We start from the raw sequence: 24,868 nt of genomic DNA, 5'->3' as shown, positions 1-24,868 counted from the left end.
CAACTGAATGGGCGGCCACTCATAATTGCCTTACGAATTCCACTCAAAAAGTTTCCAAAAATATTTGTTTTGAACTTGAAAGCTGCCAGTGTTGAGCAATCATGCGTACTTTCGTATTAAAAAAACAAAGTGCTGGTGGTTTACATTTAATTAGAATTATCACAAACATAAATTGCATCGTAAACTAAACTATTGCAAGTTACAAATATAAATAGTTAAGGGCTATCGAAAATATATAAAGTAGCAAGTTATAATTTTTGGCACATATTCTTTGTTGTGAAGGGGGTCATCCCGTTCGATCCTCGGCACACATCTCTGGGACTTCGCCAATTTGCTGTTCTGTCAATTGAAAAGCTGCAATCGAGATGGAGGCGTTAATGGTGCTCTTTGGGGGAAAGATAAGCTATATGTGGGACTGCACTCCAACCCCGGTGGCATTCCAAGTGTCACGCACCAATTGCAGCTTCATTGGAAAGACAATTGGAGAAGTTTGTCCCCCTGTCTAGAAACCGAACCAACTGCTGCGCATAAATCACCATTAATTAAGTGGGTGCCGGCGCCCAATTGAAGTGCGATGTCGTTGTTGGCACCACAGCACCAGGCCGGGTAACGAGCTATAAGGAGCTGCGTACACACCCGACACCGCCACTTTCTCCACTAAGTGGCGCTCGAAGTGGAGCAATTAGAGCCTCGCCCGGGAGGTGCCACTGGGGTTGGGGTTAGATGTGAACTCACCAATTGGCATGCCTTCGTTCTTTGGTCTAGGACTGCGTGGCATACGTCGTGAATAATACTCTTAGGCTATAGCTGTAGACTTCCCGCATCTACCACACGCTGCACTTCTTGGAGGGGTTCATCGGCGAGTCCACGGGACAGCGGAACTCCCGGGCAAAGTCCACGGAGTTTGATAGCGTGCCGATCACCCGGAAGCGACCCGGACTGTGAATAGCCGTGTTCAGTTTGTTCCGTATGGCCTCGGGCCGCATTGCTCCACACCACACCTGGCCAAAGTTGAGGAAGAAGAGCTGTGGTCCGGTCATGTTGAGGCCCGGCAGAACCTCGTCCGGGACCTCGTTGGGGTGTTCCTGCATCCAGCGCTGATAGGCATGGAAAGCCTGGCGCAGGCCACCATTATCTGCGATATTCTCGCCTGGAAATAAATATATAAATGATATACATGTTTGTAGTATTGGGATACATTCAAGGAAATGACAAAATAGAATCCACATTACCTTGCGTGCTTTCGCCATTGAGGACGATGCCCACCTCTTCCACTGTGTAGTTGCTGTACTGGGCGATGATGCAGCGGGCGCGTTCGTCGAAGCCCCGGATTGAGGAGTCCGTCCACCACTTGTGAATGTTGCCGTTGCAGTCGAAAAGCCGTCCCTTGTCGTCAAATCCGTGGGTCAACTCGTGGCCGATGACCACGCCGATGCCGCCGAAGTTTAGCGACTTGGGGAAGTGGCGGTGGTAGAAGGGCGGCTGCAGGATGCCGGCGGGAAACATGATCTGGTTCTTGTTGCGGCTATAGTAGGCATTCACAATGGCCGGCGCCGTCTGCCAGTTGGTCTTGTTGACCCGCTCGTGCAGTTTGGACTGCTCCGTTTTGGCCGTGTGGAGCAGGACATTGAGCGTGTTCTCAAAGTACTTATCCGGGTGGATATCGATTCCCGCGTACTTGCTGTTGAGCTCACCCGGATTGAGGATAAAGTCCGGGTAGCCGATTTTCAGGGACATGGCGTTGACCTTCTCCTCGGCCAGCTGCTTTGTGGTTGCGTCCAGCCAGTCGGTGGTCTTGAGGATGTCTCGGAAGGCCTGCTGCAGGTCGTGCGTCATCCGCAGGGTGTCCCGCTTGCTGTTGTTGTCGAAGTAGCGGCTCACAAACATCGAGCCAACCGCCATGCCCATGTTCGTGTTCACCTGGGCGATGCACACCTTCCAGCGCTGCGGACTCTCCTCCCGGCCGAAGAGGGCGTGGTAAAAGTGCTGCTTGATGTCGTCGAAGCGATCGTCCACGTTGTTGATGCGATGCCGCACGAAACGCCACATCATGTAGTTGGCCACGGTGCGGGGCTCCGTCTCCTCCAGCAGGGTCACCAATTTGCCCATGTACTCCACCGCGTAGATGACCACCTCTTCGGCCCCGCTCACCTCACGATCCTGAAGGCTCTGTAGGTAGGTAAGCCACTTGATCTCCGGCACCAACGCCTGCAGCTGGTCCAGGGACATCCGTTTGTAGAGCTGCAGAATGGAACAATAAGAAAAGTCTCGATTTTCCAATTGATTTGCTTACTTTGGTCACGTTGAGCCGCTGCTCCGCCGGAGCCGTTATCCCCGCCAGCTGCGTCTCAAAGGCCACCAGCTCGGTGGCAACCCGCTGAGCGTCCGCCTTGGAGGCCCCCATCTTGTGCATCACCTCTGACATATAGCGCTGGTAGGCCAGCAGGTACTTGTTGTTGCTGGGCTGCAGGAAATACTCCCTGGTGGGCAGGCCCAGGCCCGTCTGGTCGAACTGGACGATGTTCTCCTCGGAGTTCTTGATGTCCGCCCCCACCCACTGGACGATGAGGATGTCGTTGTTGTAGCGCCGCAGAGTGGCAGCCAGAACTTGCCAGTTGAAGTTGGCGTCGCTCCACTGCTGGTCCAGGACGGGCCAGCCGCCGAGCTCCTGGATGAGAGTGTGCAGTGGCTCCAGGCCCCGCCTGGCTAACAGCTGGCTGTTTACGCAGGATCGGTACAGATTCTTGGCCTTCAGCTGGGCATCGTGCTGGGGCTGGAGCATGTTGTTGGTGGCCGCTACGTTTATTGGCTCCTCAGTGTCCGATTTCTCCTTTGACTTCTCCTTCGTCGCGACGGTAGGTGCTGCAGCTTCCTCCTCTTTGGTCTTCTCCCGGGTGGCATCGATGAGGCGTTTCCGCTTGGTTCCGTTGGTGTATCGTTTGTACCGCACGAGGATGCGATTGAGCAACTGCCTCTGGCTGACGATATGCCGCTTCAGACGTTCAGCCCGCAGCTCCGCCGCTTGGTCCGCTTCGCCCTCGCCCTCTCCCTGCTCGTTAAGCTTGAACAGCGTGTTCCGAACCCGGCTCTTCCTCGGCTCGGCCGCTTGAGCAGGCGAATCATTCTTCTCCAGGAGATTGCGCAGCACAAGGTCAAGGCTTTCGCGCAGCATTTCGAAAGTGTCAAAGCCAGCCTTGTCCTTAGGTATCGGGTGCAGCCTCTCCCAGTTGCCACAAGCGTACTTGTAGAAATCCACACAGGGATCCACTTTGGTGTCCATGTAGCGCTTCATGGTCATGGCCTGCGCCATGCGGATGCCCTCGCGGGTGCCCTCCTCGTTCCAGAAGCTTTGCAGTGCAGCGGTAGGCTCGTTGATTTGGGACGTCTGCTCTGGATTGGCCTCGCCGGAATGGCCTTCCGCCTCGCGCCGTTCCCGGTGCTGCCTGCTCCGCTCCAGCCAGTAGGCAGTCTCGTCCTGGAACCGTTTTTTTTGGGACACGCTGGGGTTGCTGTCTAGGGGTTTGATGTCCAGGTCTATGCCGAGACACTCGCGCGGAATGCCCTGCGGCAAGAAGGAAGTGCGCGAGTCCTTCATCAGTGTGCTGCGCTCCTCTAGCTCCAGGGTCTCGCCGTTTCCGTACCGATAGGGCTGACATCGTCGATCGCGCTCCGCGGCCTCAAGCTCATGATGGGCTCGCTTGCCCGACGGTAACAGGAACTCCTCGTTAATTAGCTCATTGTATGTGCTGCCCTCCGCCTGCAAAGCCTCGTAGTTCTCCAAGTAGCTGGGCACCTTTGCAGCGGACTCTCGACGTTCGCGCATCCTCTGCTCGTTCAGCTGCAGCGCCTCCAGCATTCCGTCCAGCCGCATAATCAGGATAAGCACAAGCGTCAGGGGCAGCATCACCACTGGAAGCAGCAGAAGTAGTTTGCAGCAGGTCAGGCCAGGGCACCACTGCACCCGACCCGTCCGCTGGTTGACACCAAGTCCCAGCTTCACGCTCCGATCCTTCGACGGATGCGGATGCGGAGCAGGAGCTGGAGACCCGTGCACCGAGGGCATCGCTAGCTTCAGCTGGCTGTGGCGACTCATCCCACGAGCTGCCGTAATTGAGGAGCTCGCTGGCCTTTATACTTTAATTAAACGCAATTTTCGCGCGACGCAGTTTGGCGAACCGAACGGGACGTAATCTAAACCGAGAATGGAGAGCCGGAGAATGGCAGCCGGAGACTGGCGACCGGGGGCCGAATTTCGGAGACCAGCGATGGGAGGCTGGAGATCGCAGACCAGAGACTGGACGGCACAGAACTGCGGCCGAGTCGCGCTCGCATTGCCAACTGAAAGCGGCCGCATGGGATGCGCAATCACGGCGCGCGACAAGCAATTGAGTGGCGAGAGCAGCAACTAGCGACATCAGCGGTAGCATCAGTCGCAGCAGCAGCAACATGAGCAGCAGCAACTAGCAACATCAGGCAGTAGCAACATCGGCGGCGACAGCAGCGCTTCAATGAGTGCCTCGGGGGTGGGTCTACTTATCTCGTTCGATCCAAGATTTATGCAATGCTGATCTTGGGACAGGAAATATCTGGATTTCCCAACAGATACCTGCTCTGATTTGACCCATTAACCTCAATCGTTTCATTAAATCGCCTTTATTTTGCCGTTAATCAACAGGAACGGTCACAAAGCAGATCGTTCAGAAATTTATGTCATTATCACTGGGTCTAACAATAACAAACGCGACGCGGTGGCAGGTCTACACAGAGAAAATCTATAGGTTTTTCCTAGTAAATATTTAAAAATGTATTTGCTTAAATATTTAAGATCATTTAAATACTAGTATACCTGCAATAGTATTTAGTGTTCTAAATGTGAATAACTAATAAAAATAACCTCGATGTATGTACTATCTGCTTTCAGCCCCATAGAAAAGAAAATGAGGGTGAACCACTAGAGACATCGTATCACTGAACTATCTATACACTATAGGGTATATATATGTAAATATATATGTATATATATATATATATATATATTCATATTTCTCTCTTCACCTTAACTTTAAAACAACTCATAAAACATTAGTAATAAGATTAGTTCACATTCGAAAATAAATATTTAAAAATTAGTTTAATTTACATTTGCTTGTATTTTTGAAATAGGTGTGCTTAAAGCCCTAATGCTCATGTCTGCAAATTTCTCCACCCGACCTCTACAAACACCCGCACATCAGACACAGATTTAAAATTGTAATTTAAAGGCAAAATCTTCCTCTATTTTCCCCATATCTAGCCACTGTTCTCATATTTACTTAAACAAATGCAATTCTAACATTTATTGCCTGGCCTCCCCTGTTTTAGAACCGCAATCATAACCCATTAATCTTAAGTTTTGAATTAATTAAGACATTTCGCTTATATTTGTTTGCCGTGCACAGCGACTACCCCATGCACCTCCGCATTGACCTCTGCCCGAATAGCGTCTAAATTCAATCAATTTAATTTAATTTCACAAAACAATTGCCCGGACCGGCGACGGACACACTCGCGTGGATCCACTGGCTCGAAGCCAAGTGGCTCTCGGAAGAATCCAAAATAGAGACAGATTCGCTCCGTTGCGAGACGGAATCGCCGCCCTTCGAGGGGCGGCTGTCAGCGGCTCTCATAACTCAGCCGTTAAGCCTGGCCATTCAAGTGTAATGGAGATGGCGTCATTGGGCGCCACTAACTACTCCAGTCACACGTGTTCGGGTGGCTGTAATCCCCGTTCCACATAGTGTGGCACTATTTAAGGGGAATTAAAGCGCTGCGAGGCGTAACCGAAGCCCAAATTGGCCCTTCAGTGTGCGAGGCAGGCGCGGGAGTGGGAGCGGGCATTTGGTTCGGGTTAGTATTACAAGATTATGCGGGTAATTGGCGGCATGCGATGCCATCTAATGTGCCCGGGCTCCGCCTCCCTTCGCACCCAACGCTTTGCATATGCCCATTTATAGAATGGGAGGTGAGGGAGCCGGCTTTTGTTCACGTCATGTTGGGGTTTCACTCTCATGGACAGCGAACACGCAGGTGGGCACATGTAAGTACGTACATATCTGTGCGAGATGAGGAGTACCCGTGCCCGATGACGGGGGAAATGACCATTGCTTCATATGCTAATTTCAGCCTTAAACCTTTTAATTAGCGACACTGACCGAGATTAGCCGGGACCGGGGTCCATCTATCAATCTCGCACACTGCAACTGTGCCCGGGATGGCCTGCAGGCCCTGGTGCAAATGTTATGCAATTTGCCAACGCTCCGATGGATTCTAATTTCAATTGGCTTTTGTGTTCACTTGATCTGCGGTTCAAGACCAAATCGTCGACGAGTGACCCACTGAGCCAACATGTGATACCGCACAAGCACCCATACTCATTCGGTGGCGGCATCAGGTTTGCCAGAGGTAAACGAACGAGTCGTGAATCAATCAATTGATGTAAATAAACCCAGCACCGGTTGGGTATCGAGTATTGCTAATACTCGTACTCGCATATAGTGTATGCAATCAATTGCGGTTCCGTTTCGGGGAACTCCAGCTTCAACTAAGGTCGTCGACACCGGATCGATTAGGCTAACCCGTAGTCAGACATTAATCAGTAGATGCTAACTCGGTATTAGAGATGATTAACCCTTTTCAGAGCAGGGTGATCACCTTGCATAAGGACTATAGAATTATAGATAGATCAATATAGAGTCTAAAATGTAAAACATTTTGTACTGAAATTGGTACATGGAAGCTGGGAAAACCATATAGAATCTGGATTTGATATTAGGATTTCATATATAGAACAAAAGGACTATTTATCAGGGATGGCATTTGCCAAAAATGTCATCTAATGTGTTATAAGTGTTATAAGTAAAGTAAAAATTTACAAATAACTTTTATTTATAAATTTGAATATAAAGTTGTCGAATAACTTTTTCAATCATTTTTAAACTGAGCGGTCTTTTAAAAAGACTAGCACATATTATTATTCGTTTGACGTGTATAATACTTAATAATCGAATTTGCATTAAATGGATACATTATGTAAAAAAAAAAAAACGTATTATAGGTTGGTAAATAGATTCCAGGAAGCACTACATACATTAAACGAAAGGTGTTGAAACGTAGGTAAATCTTGTATATATTGCGACCTCTCCAATTTTTAAAGGAATATCTGATTTTCTGCATTTCATAAAAAGCTTGTCTTGACTTGGATTAAGTTTCCATACTAACAGTTTTCCCAAACCTTTAGTTTAAATCTTTTCACTAAAAACATATTTGTTTGCAGGGCGCTTTTCCGCAATTCCGCACTTCAAGGTTAATCCAATGCAACCGAAACAAGTTTCCACCTGGATTGCAACACATCGTGATGTATGAAAGTGTTCCTGGTTTTTCTCCTGGGCAAACCGGTCGAGTACCAGCCATAGATTTAAGCCGAATGACAGACTGTAGCTCGTGGCCCTTGGAACAGTCTGAACTTCGACTCGGAAACTGTCAAAAAGTCGTAAAGAACACTCACTCACACATTTTAGCCAACTGCGGTTGGACCACACTTCGCCACGTTGGATTGTAAGGACCACCGAACACTGCTAGATGTATTCTGTATTTGTTAGGTTGAGATTATCCAGCTTTACCGTCGCGTTCCAAAGTCGTTCTAAAACTGAATTGAGGTTCGGAGTGGAGCAAAGCTTTGCGGTCACCGGCGTGCTTGGTACTGAGGCATCTGCTTGTTATTGCTCGGGAGTTGCTGTTTTAGGGCCCAAAAACATTTGATAACAGCTGGTGCTACTGGGTTCCAACTGGCTTATATTGATTTCTGACTGATTCACGGCCATTAACTTGGCTGTCCACAGGAGATCGTATATAAGCTGAGTTTTTCAGAGTTGATCTTCCTTACAAAGCCGCCTATATGTAAAGTGATTAGGACTAGTTTTCATTTTTAGTTCGTATTATGGTTCGTATTTGAACTTAAAAGAAGGGGGTTTTTAATTATAAAAGAATAAATAAGTTTTAAAAATACAGGTTTCTAAATAAAATAGAGTAATTTCTATAAATCCACAAACAAAAGTTTGTAAATCCTGTATGGTTGGTATGGGATTTTTCATTTAAAGCTATTCCCATTGATAATTTTTTTTGACAAATCAAAGTTATAAGAAGCCCATAGCTAAGAGCATTTATTTAAATCTAATAGTATAAAATTTATTAAATCTAATAATAATAAAAACATAATTTAAAATAAAATAAAAAAAGACCAATTAAAAAAGAAGTGCAACACATGTGTACTTATAAGACACAAATAATTAGTGTCTTGAAATAACTTTAATTTAACAATAAATGGTATCATAATTATTGCGTGTACCTTGTGTATGTTTGTACTCATGTTTTCATACCTGTTTCATTATTAAAAATGCTAATTACTTTCATCGAGCACAATGGCGCTATTGACAACTCCAACTGGCAGTCGGACATTATATTATTAATTTAAACCGCGCTCAAAGATCATAAATCAGTGGAGTTGGCTTTGTCTCCGCTTAGCCGCACAATCGTTGATTTATCCACTCACGTTAATTGTTGTCAGCTGACAAGAACATTTCAATTACACTTTGATTGGCTAAGACCACACCTGAACTTGGCTATTGTCAGTCATGTTAGCTCGGCGCTGCCCTTTCCCTGGGAATTTAGAATTTCAGATGACACGAGCTGTTTGCCGAATAAATTGATTTGTTTTATACGATTGCCCTTTATGGGGCCATTTAATAATTAATTATAATTTAGCACTCGCATTGTGCCCCGTGGATGTTTAATTAACTTGAGTGGACGACGCTGAGAACTTCGTTATGTGCAGCTAATGTATTTAAATTCTTTCATGACGCGTCGGCGGTGAAGTAACTTTTTTAATTACATTACCATCAGCCTCGGCACAGGTCAATTAATTTTGGTTTGTGTGTGTGGCCACTCACGTTTTCCGCATTTCCATTTCACTAATGCACTTCCCAGCACACCAGCATTGCGGCCTCATTTATTAGTCTAATTATTTGTGAAACACAACCGTCAGCATCGACAGCGGCGACCGTTTTGACTGAAACCGAAAGCCGGCAAATAGAGCCGGCTTTATTTTATTAAGCGCCAAAAAATCGAATAATGGCGAAACCACGGCTGTGGCGACTATAAATTTTGCACTATCGATCATTGTCAGGCTGCCAGATAATTTGCAATAAATCTGCGCCGCATTTCAGAATCGCGGGGCAGATAGGCCCGGGCAGCAGGAGCGGTCAGAGCCGCTAAAGCTGCATTAAAACGGCCGCCACACAACATAAATTAGGATAATTACAATTGCACCCACAAGTGCCATTCGAGCCTTTGCTAGTTTCCCAGCATTTCCAGGTTTTTCAGCTTTTTTCGCCCCCCGGGAACGGCAAGAATTTTGATTGCATAAACATAAACACAAACAAACTGCAACTTTGCACTATTGCAAATTGTCAGCAGCGGGCGCTCGAATGGAAATGGAAATGAAAATACAAAGCTACGAAAATCCAATATCCAAAAATTAGCCAAAAAAGAATTACCAACCGTGCCAATTACAACAAAAGCAGCAACAACAACAACGCCAGCGAGAGGGTGCCCACAATTAGGAGACGCCGAAAATGGCCGCAAATATTTGCCAACTCCTTGGCCAGCGCCCGGTCATGTTTGGCCGAAATTAGTTGGCCAAGCGGTGATTTTTTCCTTCTTGTTTTCTGGCCAACTTGCCGGTGGTCAGGTGGGGAGTGAAGCGGTGCGTTTTATGAGCACAGTTCCTGCAGCAAAACAAAATCAATTAAAACGAATCGCTGAAGCAAAGTTCCAGCCAACTCTCCGACTGGCTCATTCATCCGTGACTTTGCACTTTGCCGGCGTCGGCAATTGCGGCGCCTGTTCGTTGCTTCGTTGCTACACCCAGAAAAACAGGTCTAAAGGGGTCTTGATATATATTTAGAAATTTGTTTTTAAAACATTTCGTACTAGTACTATGTAGTCCGGGTACTAGTTATCTTTATAGAATTCATTTAGACAATCTGAGCTTCGATCTATGTTGATTAATTCAAGATAACTAAAAGTGGAGTTAACAAAACCATCTAAATGGAGAATAAAAACAAAAAGCCGTAAATATAATTTATACAAATTATCAATTTTCGAAATCTATTGAATTTCTTAATTTATCAAGTCAAATAGATTAATTCAAATAAATGTAGAAACGGGTTTCCATTGCTGAACAAAACCTGTAAGTTGTAATATAAAATGCTTTAAGAGACTTTTACAAATATAGATGGACAGGAAACTTTATTTTTAATGTTATTAACATATATAGTTATGCACAAAACAGCAATATTTGTGAAACATGTGCTCATATATATATATATGTACATATACTAAAGATTAATTAGATATACTTTTTCCACGAGAGAAAATTGATCAAGTTCAACCTATTAGGGCTCTATGAGTTAAGCTTCCTGATTATTTTCTCATTGTGTATTCTTTTGCTGATTTTATGCACTTTGTTGGTAATATTGTATCCCACTGACAGGCGGACCACCCGCCAGCGTCGCGCCTGCGTCCGCTGATGCCGGCGAACGTTGCGCATGCGCGGAGGTGTTGCTGGCGCAGCCGTTTGGCATTTGATATGCTTTATATTGTTTTGCATGCCGACTCCGAGTGGCCGTTGCCGTGGCTGTCGTTGGCCAAATTGCAACAAGCCAAGCCAAGCCAGGCTTAGGAAATTGATATGGAAATGTATGGAGCTTAACTAATTCCCAGCTTAAGAGAAATGAACTGCTTAGGACTAGCAACCAATTAAAGTTAGTTATTGCAACGAACGAGATAGCACACAAGTGTTGGGCAATGAGCGTCCATATATATCAGAGGTGGTGATGAAAACTTGCTAATAGATACTGATTTCTGTTGAATTTATTTTAAGCAACAGTGAGTCTTTAAAAACGGAATACTGGAGTGCTTATGAGATCATGTTTTGCTACATCAACCTTTTCCTAAACTAACAATATACTTACTAAGGAGCTAATTCACAGAACATATGTGAAGTAATACTTATGTATATGTCCTTGGTGTCCCATTGCATTTTAATATATATTTTTATATATACTTTCAATCCTATCTATCAAACAATTACCTTTCGCACCTCCTATTAGCAACACCTAGTGTCTGGGGTTCAAGTGTTCCAATGAACTCTAGAAGTTCAGTTGCTAACCAATTAGACTGGAGACTGTTTCCAGCTAACAACCAACGCGTGTTCGATTTTCACGCACCTCACCTCGACATTCAATGGAATCCGTGGCATTGACTTTCAACACGAATTCCCGTTTTGCGGGAAACTGCACGACTGCGACTGGTTTTATTTGGGGGCTGTCCCTGAGATTGCGTATACGCAGCGGTGGCCGACCACGCATGCGCCACCGAACCGCTGAGCCACCGAACCACCGAGCCCCAGAGAGTAATTGCTGTGGTCGGCGGCAATTTGCCACACTTGTCACTAATGTGGTTGACGTGTTGCAATGCTGCCTGCACTCCACTCGAATCAATTTAATTCCATTTGATTTGCTTCGATTGCCGGTGCCGTGTACAATTTTTCTGACAGACTTTCACACTTGGTGTGCCAACCTGTGTACGTATTGTGATTGTGCTAATCAATTGCCGTGGCGGATTATGCAAATGGGATTGCAGCAATTAGTGGCGGCGGAAAACTGCGTTCAATGTAGGGATGTCGCCTTTTTGCAAAGGCTCTGAGCGGATAGTCAGTTCCTAGAACTTTGTCCGAGGCAGATAATTTGCAACATTCTTTTTCCGTTTAAACCCCGGCAGAGGATAACCTCCTGCCGTTCTGCGGTTTTTCTTGTTCGCAGACTCGCTTTGTAGCTCACTTTTGCACTTTGTCCTTTCCTTACGCGCTCGCCTAATTAGTTTTTAATCCCTTTCAGTGTCGCGAACCTGTAGCCAAGTTGCCAACATAGCCGGGCCAATTAGCTGTAGTTCACGGGAATGTCAGGCCCGGGACCGGGCCGTAGTCTGAGTCGGATCACAATTTCTTACCGCTCCCGTCCGCAGTTAATTAGCCTTGAAACCTGGAAACCACCGACCCGATCAATCAATTGAAAAGTTTCATTCTTGTGACACCGAACGTGACCTTTGTTACTTTGCCGCCTGTTTAGTTGACATCTCCCCCGAAAGCGCCGTTCGTTCCGTTGTCTTGCAGGTGGGGTGGCTGCCGGGCTGTCAGATATGCGATTTGACAGATGGATAAGAGCCCAAAGAGACCGATTCGCTTTTCCCTCGAATCGAATTTGAGATAATGCCAGGGGTCGGCATTTGACTATCATATCACGGTGGCTGCGTGGGGGCATCGCTGGCATGACCTTGAGCGAGCACTAGTTAACATAGGACAGGGTTTGAAATGGGGTCTTCCATTATGATCGGTGTAAAGTAGTTATATTAGAATATTTATTTAGTTAAAAACTAGGCAAGATGTATAACCGTCAGTCGTAATATAAGAGTGCTTCACATATTTTATTAGGGTTTTTAATAAATAAACTACCAAATGAAATGGCGAATAGTAACTTATAAAGTCATATTTAAATATAAAAAAAAAAAAACAGTGGCTGTTTAATCTGAAAGAAACCTTTGTTGGCTTGTGTAAGTGTACTATGAATAATGGAGGTGCCACTTCGTAGTGTCCGGATACGTGGGCCTCGGCACGTGAGACAGCCCTGCGGGATGAGCTCGATTTGAAATATTGGTCTTTGGCCCGGGGGTTTGACAGGCCCGGAATGCATGGCCTCTAATCCCGGTTTGATGTAAGCATGAAATTGTTATGTCCGCGACAAAGAAGCAATAAATTAGGATGGTCTTTGCCGCTCCCCCAGCTGGCTTCATTTTTCAGTTATCTTAAAGTTTCGAGGAACTCTTTATGGCTTCTTTCAGGGAATAAAATAGACATCAGCGCGCACCGTTCTCAGGGGGTTTTATGGCACTCGTTACGCTCCATCCTCGCCGTTTACTTTGTTGGCCAACTTTATTTGCACCCGGCTGACACCGCACGTCCACTTCTGGGTGGTCAGCTTGGAGTTTTAAGGTCTCGTTTTATGCATGTGGGTTAGCTTTAGATTTTCGTGTCTCGCTTCGCTTTTTTCCGGGCGACTTTTAATAACACGGACCAGATTGGAGGGCGCGCCTCCAAAAATGTTTTCCATTCGCTTGTGCGCACTTTATGGTCATGGGGTCGCGGCGCGGGAATGCGGGTGACGTGCGGCAAAGCGGCATGCGGAATGGCGACTGTCATGCGGCGGATTTGCGTTGTGAGCAAATGGAAATATCAAATTGACTGGCCCGTAAACTTGGCCAAAAACGGCGCTGGGCCTTCGTGATTGTGCGGCGTTTTGGCCAGGACACGTGTGTGTCAACTGCAGGAATCCGGTGATGCGTGGGAGCGGTCCAAGCCCCCCTCCCCAGCCCAAAGGCGGGGCACTCAGCTGGTGAGCCAGCCATTCGCTGCTGGCCCAGATGTTGCATGTGAATAGCAAACCCGTTTGGTGGCGTGTCAAATGCGGTTGCTACCTGGTGCTTTTGACCAGTTTCTAGGCTGCGGATATCGCTGAAAACCCTCCCACGCCGCCCATCGCGGAATAAGTCCGGGCAAGCAACTGCAGCCAGCGGCATCCCAGAGCTACAGCTCCGATGCAAGCACCGAACCGTTTCCAATCAATCATTTTCTGGGAAATTTGCAATTTAATTATCTGCCCTCCACGCCCGCAACTCCGGTATGGTTATCCCCCACCAGCATTATGCCAATTAGCCTACCCGCCATGTGACAAATGCCAGTCGCAGCAGCAGACTCCGATTCGGATTCAGATGGAGATTCGAATTCTCAGATTCGAATCAGATATGGTTATGGATAGCATACTTGTGAATGCAGGGCTCCGCCCCTATGGCGGTGCCCCCTCGGCCAGGTTCATTCGCCAGCTACACCCTAATGATATGTTGGCCAAAGTTCGTGGCCATAATTTTCGTAATTCCACGTTAGGGTGGCCACCGTTGATGGAATCCAATTGAATCCAATCGCCGCAGCGGCCACTCAAGCCAAGTGAGTATAACCGCCTGATCATGGCCAGCGATTCAATCCGATTCTATTAGAGCCGTTGTACCTGCCGCCCGCAGTTTGCTTTACATTTTATCTGTGGCAATAATTGAAGCCAATTAAATTCATAAATTTTAATGATTTATTTTAGCTTTGCACGCTTGGCACATTGAATTAATTCTTGCGTGGCGGAGTATAGGGTGTTCTTACAAGGCAATTACAGTTAGATCTCATGGTTGCGATACTCAATCTCTAAACTGATGGTTTTATGACTACTAAATGACATGTGATTGTGGTGGAAGAGCCATGGTCCTAACACCCTGTACCTTGGGAATGCTTACTTCTCGCTGGCCCAGCAATTAACATTTTTAATTAACCGCAAATATTCGAAGCAACAGTTTGTGTAAGAACAAAAAACAGACAAAAACCAGGCAAAGAATTAACAAAGGCGATTGCTCTGGCTATTGCCTTCTATTGGCCATTCCCTGGAGGGCAGTTACACCCGCGAGCGCGCTGATTGCATCCGTCTGGCCAAAAAGTCACTCCACGCTTCACTGCATCGCTGAGCAAAGCAGGGCAGACCGTCTGAAAGACCGGCAGTCCGGCAGTCAGAGCCAGACCAATTGCCTGAAGAATTTCAATGCCAAAATAGGTACCATGGGACAATTTGAAACATGGAATATATGTACACACGTAAGAAAAATTGTTTGGATAGACCTAGCTTATGATGTTGTTCACAATTTCTGTCTTAACTATCAGAGGATTATTTATGTTTTTAAATATACATTAGATTTTCAACCCACTGTCTTTTGGTTCATTGATGCGTGACCAGGCCAGAAGGCATCGATGATGGTGTTGCCAAGCTAATTCCGAATGCAATTGCTATTGGCCAAGCCAGTTTCTGTTGCATCACGGCATGCAGAATTTTATTGTCTTGCGGGCAGAATTTTAAATATTAATTGCTATTAATTGCCGCTACTAGAAGCGGGCCATGCTTCATTTGCCTAATGGCCGGCCGGGTCGCAATTGGTCAGCAGGTGGACTGACTGGTGGCCAAGCAGCACCCCATCGCCTCCCTGCTGGCTTCCATCTTAATTATGTTGTTTAACAGCTAGTTCAATTAATTGTACATGATTTAGCCATGTGAAAATATTTCAATGGAATTGAGAGACAAACGATGGCAGAGCCAACACCTGCCCACGCGCACAGGTAATTCTATGCAGATGCAAGTGTGCTTTTCCTGCCCGTAAATAACTGTAAATAACAGCAATTAAATAAGAGCTGAAATCGACATGGCAATTTATCGAATAACATCTATGTCGATTTGCATCTAGGCCCAATTTGCATACATACTATGTATCGAAAAGCAACAAGTACTAAAGACAGCAAGGGAGGTTCTGGCCAGCCAGCCTACGCCCACCAGAACTGCAGTCTTTTTTGCGGCCTGCCATTGTTAGCCTTTCCCTGTATCTACGTATCTACAAATCTACAAGTCCGCACAGACAGCCTTCTGGGGCAGGGGCTCTTGAGCGGGACACAGAAATTGTTTTCAACATTTTTTCCCTGCTGAAAGACAGTTTGGCATTGGTACGTGCTATACAAACAGTGAGTAAGCCAAAAACGGCAAGCACTCTCAATCAATTTCCCGCACATTCTGAAGGCAAGTGAGTCATCGTTGCGTATGCGTTATATTCGTTTGATGGTTATAGCAAAAGAAACTCATAACTATTGATTACAGCCATAAGAAATAACTTTACTAGGCAGCCGTTAAACAGGGAATCCATTAACTTGCAAATTTATTTAGTTTCGAACTATTTAAGGACATTCCCACTTAGCTTGAGCTCAAAATTCTTGGTTGAAAATTCGAGCACGTCTACTTTAAAATACACTCATAGTTTCTGCATTAGATTAGAAATGCATTAAGATAAATTGATTCTGATTGCATAATACGTGTTATTACCGTGTAATTAGTTAATTTTCGCCCAGATACCAATCAGAATTTATATCCCCGACACCCCATGCACTGCGCAGATGGAAATCCAAGACAATAATTACGCGCGCAAATGGAGCTGGATTGGATTGGATTGGAACTGGCTGAAGGTGGGCACCTCGACTCGCAAATGTGTGGATTGCACTTGAGCCAGTCAGCCAGCCAGCAAGGTATCCAGCCCACAGCTGTCGACAGTGGGTCGAGCTAATAAAATGAAAACAAAAGTGGCACCGGGAATATAATTTATAATGTTGCGCATACCGCAAAAATGTCAAACACGCCCCAAAACGATTGCCGCCCGCACACGTATGAGTGCACTGAAAAAAATAATATGCACTGAATAATAAACATTAATTAAGTCACAAACATAAACAATACATTTTTAATAATATTCTTGGATCACAAAATATGAACTAAAATTACAGAACAACTGGTTTTGAACTCAAGGTTTCAGGCGTTACTATCTGTCTGATGCGGATTTAAGAAGGAAAGTTGCAGCTATAATATTTCCATAAAATCTTATGAAAACGCTCAAAAACGTGTAATTTTTCCTATCTTAAATTTTTTTTATTATTTTTATTAAGGTTTAAATAAAATAACAATAATTTAAATGTTGTACTTGTAGCCTCCTTAAATTGCAAATAATTTTCTTATAAATCTAAATCAGTATCGTTTAGCTTATAAATACTGTTTTTAATAACATAAAATATTATAATATTAATTTGATCTGTAAAGAAAGTATAGCAATCGCTATGGTTTTTTTTGCGGGTGTATTGCCGAGTTCAAAAGAGCAGTTTGCATTTGGTTTATTCAAATTAAATTGGCGGCGGGCGAAGCTGAACAAATTAAGTTGCCGAGACAAACGTATGAAGTGCGCCGGGGCCAATACCAACACCAGTGCCACATTCAACATTCAACATTCAACAGGCAACAGTCAACATTCGATATGCACCGTGGTACGTGCTACATGCCGCACATGCAACACAGCCAGGGCACTCGCCTTATCGAATGCAAATAATCGAATTCAGTCAGAGTGCAGGCACTCATTATGCTATATTGCGGCAGACAACGAATAGCGCCGAGTTGTGAGTGTGAGTGAGTGCAACATCAAGATTGGCGAACTGCAAAGAAATGCTGCAACATGTGGCAACAACAGCAGCAGCAGCAGCAGTGGCGGCAATGGCCAAAAGTGGCCAGCTAGAAAACCATGCCATTTTTCTGTCTTTTGTTTTCCGCTGGCTTCTTTGGGCCGTGCTCTTGTTTTTATTTTTAATTTGCAAACTTTTCGCTTCGTTTTCCGATGCAGTTCAATGATTAAAGAGGCAAACGCCCAGCTTTTCGATATTTTCTGCTCACTTTTGCAGCTCACATTTCGTTATGGCCCCCGTTGGGGCATTGGGGCACTGTGGCATGTTGCAAGCGGCGACGACGTCGGTGGTGGTGGCGGTGGCGGCGGCTAAGAATTTTTTAATTTGATCGGGGCGGGTCTCTTGGGCAGTTTTTGGAAAGGCAAGCCGCGATAACATCGCCCCCGGCCCACAGTCCCAGCCGCAATCACAATCCCATTCCCTGTTTCGGGGCCCAAATAATGAGTGCTAATTGTTTGCGCCGCGGAAGTCTCACTTCGTCACTAAAAGACCACCGAATAGACCAAGCGCCGATCGGGCCATTAAGGTGATTGAGTTGAAAGCAAGGTCACGGCGGCACTTCTCGCAGTGACAAACGCAGCAGAGGAACACGAGCTCGCGCAACATGTTGCCGCCGCGCACTGCACCGCCAGCAACATGTTGCGCGCTCTCCTACCAATCCCGCGATCGATACACATTCTTCGGTATCCACTTCGGCTTTGGCCAAAACCCGCTTTGAGCCGCGATTAACGTTGTAATTCGATTACTCCCGGCCCCGCATTGTTCTGCTCGTGCTCGCTTTGGCTCTTGCTGGCTACTGGCCAATGTTGCCATTGTTGGTGTTACCAATGTTGCGGCTCGTGTCTCTGCTCTGCTCTGCTCCAGTCTCCGTCTCCGATCTCGGGCGGTATATATTAGGGCCACCAGCCAGCAGTCGGCACAGTTCGTTAACAGTCCTAGTCGTGGTTCTAGGAGGTTCAACCAGCGTCCAGCGACCAGTCCCTGTGCCGTGTCGTGTGTAGTTAGTTTTCCGCCCAACCCCAGTGTGTCCCCCGGAACTCCTTTTCGAAGCTCAACCGTGTGATCTAAATAAAAATGAAGCCATTTGTAAGTATGCGCCCAAGGATCTAAAGGATAACGTCGAGCTGAGGACTAAAATATAGAAATAAAGTGGGGATTGAGTGAAGAATAACAGAGCAAAAACTAAAAACTAAAAACTGTTTTCAAGTAATTTACTCTTCATAATTACCAGTGTCCATTTAGAATCAGTTTAGGCACTTAAATTAAGTAAAGAAAGTACTGAAAATTAGAAAAAAGATTTGTTTTATTTAAATATTTATAAAATAAACCTGTTTCTTAGTATGTTTTCAAGAAATCTTCATAAATTGTAATTCCTATTCTATTTGCTTTTTGTTAGTTTAAAAGTATAAGATATACAAATGCCATAATATTTTACTAAAAAAAGGCTGATACTTATATTTGTGGTTGGTGATTTTAATAAGAAGCAATGGTTTCACACTTCTTATTTATTTCAAAGAATAACTCTCCTAGAATTTCGCTTACAGACTAATACTATTTTACATATTGGAAGTGATTACATTATCCTTTAATCTCATAAGGCAAATATGTTACCACAAACTATAACTTAAAGAAAGGTGTTTAAAAAACATGTTCTCAATAAGCAATAAGCATCCTCAAGTAAATACACCAAATGTATGCTCTCATGACCATTAGAAATGACCATTTAGGATAGATACATAGTTTTTCCGAATTCAATTCGATTCATTTAAATTCCATGCCAAATTAAATGCCACCTGTGCCACCGCTGCCACTTATCCGAGCCGAGAGCCAGGCAAACCACCCAGAAAACCATGAGCCCCCGTCAAATTCTGTGCGAAATCCCGTTGATAAGCCGTTGACATGTTGCATGTCCGACAGTTTACTCAACCGTTTTTCCACTCCACCCATCGCACCCCTCCTTGCTCCGACTGGCCCACTCACCTGCTGACACATAATATATGGTACATAATAGCCCCGCATGCGGTAATATCTGTGTCTTGGAATCGGAATCGAATCAACGGTTGCGCTCCAGAGCACTCGCTCGAAAGCGAGTCTTGGGGGAAAGTGGAGAGATGAGTGTGCCACTGTGTATGGCGAAAGAGAAGCGACGAAAAAACGTTGGGGCAAGCTCAGGAAAAGCCAGGCCTGCAATTAGGCCTCCACAGCAGAGACCATTGAGTGACACCTGCGATTAGAGATTAGGGAAGGTGGCGCCCGCAAAAGTAATTACCTAGCTAATCCATGGAGTATGTCTTATCTAATCGTAAAAATTTGGAAAAATTGTAGTTACTTCGAGCTAGTCTTCTTGTTATTAAAGATATTCAAGAAATTAAAGATCAATTTCAAGAAACATTGCTTTAATGAATATTTTAAATCGATTAAAATCTCTTTGCAGTTAATTGCCGCCGCTCTGCTGGTCTCGACGGTGTCCGCCACCTGGCACGGAGCCGTCTCCACACAGTACCAGCACCTGGACCCGCACAGCCACACCTACTCCTACGGATACGCCGATCCCAACTCACAGAAGCACGAGTCGCGCGGCCATGACGGCACCACGCACGGCTCCTACTCCTACGTGGACGGCCATGGTCACGTGCAGTCGGTGTCCTACACCGCCGATCCGCACCACGGTTTCAATGCCGTGGGCACCAACCTCCCGCAGGCTCCTCACGCCGCTCCCGTCTACGCCGCTGCTCACTCCCATGGCGCCTATGTGCCTTATGCCCATGCCCACGGACCCATCCACATCCCGGTGCTGACCCACGGTGGAGTGCCCGTTGACACTCCCGAAGTCCAGCACGCCAAGGCCGCCCATGCCGCTGCCCATGCCGCTGCCGCCCACAACGCCGGTGGTCATCACCTGTACAAGCGCTCGATCTACGGCGGAGGCTGGGCCTACGGACAGGCTGCCCATGTGCCGCTGACACATGGCGGTGTGCCCGTTGACACTCCCGACGTGCAGGCCGCCAAGGCGGAGCACTATGCCGCCCACGCCAAGGCCCTGGGTCATGTGGCCCATGCCCACGGTGCTCCCGTTGAGACTCCAGAGGTGCAGCACGCCAAGGCCGCTCACTTCGCGGCCCACGCCGCCGCCCGTTCTGGCCACGCCATTGCTCCTATTGCCCACGGTGGCTACCACGTGCCCGTGATCCATAACGGAGTGCCCGTCGATACTCCCGAAGTGCAGCACGCCAAGGCCGCCCACTACGCTGCCGTGTCGCAGGCTTCCGCGCACAGCGGAGCATCCCACGGATCCTGGGACGATGGTCACTACGACGGACGCTGGGAGCAGGGTCACAGCAGCCACAACAGCTACGCCACCGGCTACGCGCATAAGGGCCCCATCCACATCCCGGTGATCCACAACGGAGTGCCCGTGGAGCCCGCAGAGGTGCAGCACGCCCGCGCCGCGCATCTGAACGCCCTGGCCGCCGCCAGTCATGGTGGTGCCGGACACGGAGGTTACTACGGCGGAAACGGTCACGAGGATGACGGCCAGTACCATGCGCACTACGACCACTACTAAGTCGACGACGGATCGGAACGGGAGGGAACGAGGTTTAACTTTCGATCGACGACGAGCATCTCTATACACTCTATGCCTAACCGACTACCGAAGCCATCGCGGCGTATACGTAACCATGCGCGACTTGAAGCAGCATTCCCGACTATCTCTCCTCCTGTCCCCATTCTATATCTTTCTATCTTTCACTCTCTACACACACCGCACGGAAAACTGAAGCAACTACACACGGGAGATTGAGGCTGTTGGAAAGACAACGGCCTCCTTGCCTGCTGAGTTTCGATCGATTGGCACCCGAGGGTCCTATCCACTCACCTCTCTTTGTACTGGCCTGTCTCTTGCCTCTTTTCTGCTGCCACCTTCTTTTCCCCCCTCTTTTCTTCTGTTACTTCGATTGAGAAACGCTGTACGAGTATGTTGTAAATAACTGTTGTAATCTTTATGTATCTGACCAGATATGAATCTATATTTTATATGAAACTGCAAACAGACAAATAAACTGCAAAAATGTATTTGATCACAAAACAGAGTGTTTAATTACCTATTATGCTGGGGATTATTAAAGGTATATAATTTATTTTATAGTATTATTAAACTATCCGTTCATAAATAATGCTGTTTTCGATGGGTATTTCTTATGCACTGAATTTACTCTTATTATTTTAACTTGTACAGGTGGTTACTTTAATGAGTCACTGTAATTTCAAGAGTTAACTTAACTTTAATGACTACTAAACTCTAACAATTACAACAGTTTGCTTAATCGCAGGGAATTAGTGTTTCTGTATTATTACATTCTTTGTTTTATCGGTGCGGTGCGGTGTATGAGTGCGGGGCTGAAATCGGAATTAGATTTGATCTACAGGCAGCTTTGAAAGACATTGCCAAACATTATTGCCTTTTGATTGCAGTCTCTGGCCGTAAATAGATTTTAACCCAACTACCCACTTTTTGACGAAGGCCTTGTCCCTCTTAATTAAAGTTTCGACTTCAGTCCATACCGAGTTCCGTCCATTTGTTTATCTTCAAAAAGCATTTTTGTGTTATTTCTATTGTTTTGTCATATTAATTAAAAGGCATCCTGCTATGAGGTTTGCCTCTGTCACTGGCAAAATTCCATTTCGCTTTGCTGCCGTGGGGCCCTTAAACTCTGGCCCATGGCGCCCCCTTCCGAGCCCAGCCACGGAACACATACCAGGACCATCCCCCGCAGCCACCACCACAACACTGGCTGCTGCATTGACAGTGGGGAAGCGTTTGAAAGGAACATAAATATTTGCAATGCAACGATTGAAATTTGCATTCGCTCGCACACAGACACACACATGCCGTGTGGGAATGCCTTCAGCAAGGGCGTTGGATTCCCGGGTGGCATGTGGGCGGGGACAGTGGTCCCAGGCGAGGATAGCTGCATGTGGCATGACACAGAGAGCGAGTAAACAATCAATCAATGCGGTATGAGTCTTGTATTTTTTGTCCAGCCGCTTGCAAAATTGTGTGTCTTGTGCGGGAATGTGTCACTCGACTCCGGGTGACTCGAACTATTGACGGAATGGAGCTCAGGGTACACAATTTGGCCAAATAGATTGCCAGGCATTTGTCAAGTCCCTATCGAAAAGAGGCAATGGGTGGGCATACATAAGTTCAAGTGCAACCTTTCGGCCCAATCGGCGACCTTGGGAGCGGGCGGCAAGGCTGGCAACGGCTAGCAACTAATTAAAAATTAACAACCCTCGGCTGGCACGCAAAGGTCACACATTCACGCGAACCAGAGACGATTTACAATTTTCCACGCATAAACAGGCCGCCTGAACCTCTCCCACGTCATGGGCTCGGCCATCCTCTCCGTGCATCGTAAATTTCGGGACTGCTTGGGATGGGCTGGTTGCTCGGAGCTCGCCATTTAATTAAACATGCATTGGCATTTCAATTTACTGCCAATTGTCTGCTAAAAGTGGCTCTAAATGGAATCAGTTTTAAAACGAGACCGAAGGCTAACATGCAAAAGTCTACGTTTTAAGTACTCTTGTAGGAACTTTTCTATATACATTTTATTAAATTATTTTATTTGAGTGTTTTTCTGAATCGACATACGAAGGGAGTTAAAATTTCCAGGCAAGGAACCTTGTAACAGGAACCTTTGTCCACATATGTATAATCCGTTGTCAATATTAAGCTTAATAATTTGTTATATTTATGATATAGTAAACGCTTTGTAAAATGATTTAATAAAGTCTTCAAAATCTTTCTTTAGGTTCAAAATTTTTTGAGATTGTTCATACAAAAATGTAGGTATAGGTCGAAACATTAAACAAAACTTTGATATATTAACATTCTACCTTTTACAGGATATGGTGTCTGTTTTTAAACTCTTTTCTTCTTTTTAATTCATCGTTAACTTTTCATGAGTAGCAGCTAATAGAACTTACAAAAGGCTTGCCAAAATGGCAATACCCTCGGCATAGGTGCTCAAAACCCAGTCTAGAATCGAATTCGACCTTCGGGGCAGGTGGGGCTTGAGTGGTCGGTGGCTTCGCTCCGGTTACTGACCCGGCGGTTAATTTAATTACACGCCATGCAGTGCATAAAAGCCGAAATTGTCAGATTTATCCGCCATGCGATTGTTTATCCGTGGTTCAGAATATTTGGCACCCAGCAAAACGGTAGCGGTGGCCTGGTCAATCCCCACTGACCACCAGTGCTGGGGCGTGGTCCGGTGCAGCCAAAAGTGAATGTGCAACGGCGGCATTCATTGCGGCAGCCGCATGCCCGACTCAACTAATTCTGGCCAAACATTATTATTGCAAGTGCCGCAAGTGCACTGATTTGCACTCACTTCTCATTCCGAGCTTTCAAAATTTCATTTGAATCGAAGAATTTCATTTTGCATGCCAGGCTGTTGGGCAACTCGATCCCAGGCCGTTGCGGTTTGGGCAGAACTGTGGCCAGTTGTGTGGCATTTGGCCCTCCGCCCAGGGCCCAGACTTGGCAGCACCACGGAGCCGTTGAGCAAACAAGCCTTAAGCGAACACAATCCATAAGCGATTTGGGGCCCAGCATTCTGGCATCGCTCTAGCCAGGCTGTTGTCTTTATTTTCGTTATGGTTTTATTTATTATTATGGTGGGCGTTGCAAGAGGTGCATTTTGCATATTTTTGGTCAAATGGCTTTTATGTTTTGCATCAATTTAATTTATGGTTGAGGCGTTAATTTATGGCCTAATTGATCTGCTTTGAATACATGTTGCAATACCAGGAGTGTCGAGATATATTGGTAATTGTTATTAAAACAAAGTGTATGTCTGTGAGAGGCACCAACACCTACTTATAATATTATGCAGACCCAAAGGCAAAACTAACAGGAAATTCTAAGAACGATCTATTCATATGGGAGCAAGGAAGCCGTATTGCAGATACTCTGGAAACATTATTAAGGCACATTTGTATATTGTTTGGAATCTATGAGATTATGTATGAGAAATTTAAGGAGAAATAATTATCTGAATAATGACAGGTATTCCACATTAATTAAGGTTAACTATTTAAAGTATTCAAGTTATGACGTTTTTTCTTTCAGAAGGGTTGTGGAAATCAAACATTAAATACATAGACATAATGTCTTCCCTTATCAATATGCCTGACTTTTCTCTGCATTTTCCCCCCACTCAAAGCTTAAATTTTGGCAAACATTTGCAAAGCACTTGCCTTGTTTTTGTCTTTTCACATTGATCATCCTTTTTCTAAGCAATCCACTTTAAGTCAGCGAATAACGAAACCGGGAATAAGTACTTTCAGATACTTTGTCACGGCTGCACTTATCCACTTTGATGCGATTTCAAAGAAAACCCTCCTTGGCCCCTGCTCCATTCCAAAGAGTGAAAGCACACACGGCAAGCGGAGACTTATTGTTGCACATCAGGAAATTCGATTTCTAACGTTTCGCGCCAAATGCTCGAGCGGGGAAACCGACATAATAAGAAGCCCTTCTGAGCGGACAAAAAAGGAAAATGTCGCACGAATAAA

General features: G+C 45.9%; 2 protein-coding genes across 4 annotated transcripts; one reads left to right on the top strand and one right to left on the bottom strand.

Annotated features, from left to right (window-relative positions):
* Positions 1–133: 133 nt before the first annotated feature.
* Positions 134–7,940, bottom strand: Nep4 (Neprilysin 4). 3 transcript variants are annotated; one of them, XM_017162099.3, is made up of 5 exons: positions 7,544–7,940; positions 2,294–3,909; positions 1,233–2,241; positions 736–1,150; positions 134–354 (listed from the first exon to the last, which is right to left on the bottom strand). In XM_017162099.3, coding segments are annotated over exons 1-4 (2,952 nt in total). In that variant the 5' UTR covers positions 7,545–7,940; the 3' UTR covers positions 134–354; positions 736–824. The 3 variants fall into 3 exon arrangements, with proteins under 3 accessions (XP_017017588.1, XP_017017586.1, XP_017017585.1); XM_017162097.3 differs by having other exon boundaries at positions 7,548–7,940; XM_017162096.3 differs by lacking the exon at positions 7,544–7,940 and having other exon boundaries at positions 2,294–4,108.
* Positions 7,941–18,220: 10,280 nt separating this feature from the next.
* Cpr92F (cuticular protein 92F) lies at positions 18,221–21,358 on the top strand. Its single transcript, XM_017161960.3, has 2 exons — positions 18,221–18,370; positions 19,719–21,358. The coding sequence occupies exons 1-2, from the start codon at positions 18,359–18,361 to the stop codon at positions 20,847–20,849; spliced, it is 1,143 nt and encodes a 380-aa protein (XP_017017449.1). The 5' UTR covers positions 18,221–18,358; the 3' UTR covers positions 20,850–21,358.
* The last annotated feature ends 3,510 nt before the right edge of the window (positions 21,359–24,868 follow it).

This window comes from Drosophila kikkawai, chromosome 3R, assembly GCF_030179895.1.
Source record: "Drosophila kikkawai strain 14028-0561.14 chromosome 3R, DkikHiC1v2, whole genome shotgun sequence".
Classification (NCBI taxonomy): Eukaryota; Metazoa; Arthropoda; class Insecta; order Diptera; family Drosophilidae; genus Drosophila; species Drosophila kikkawai.
The sequence above is the reverse complement of the archived record's forward strand: the minus strand, read 5'-3'. Positions and strand labels throughout refer to the sequence as shown.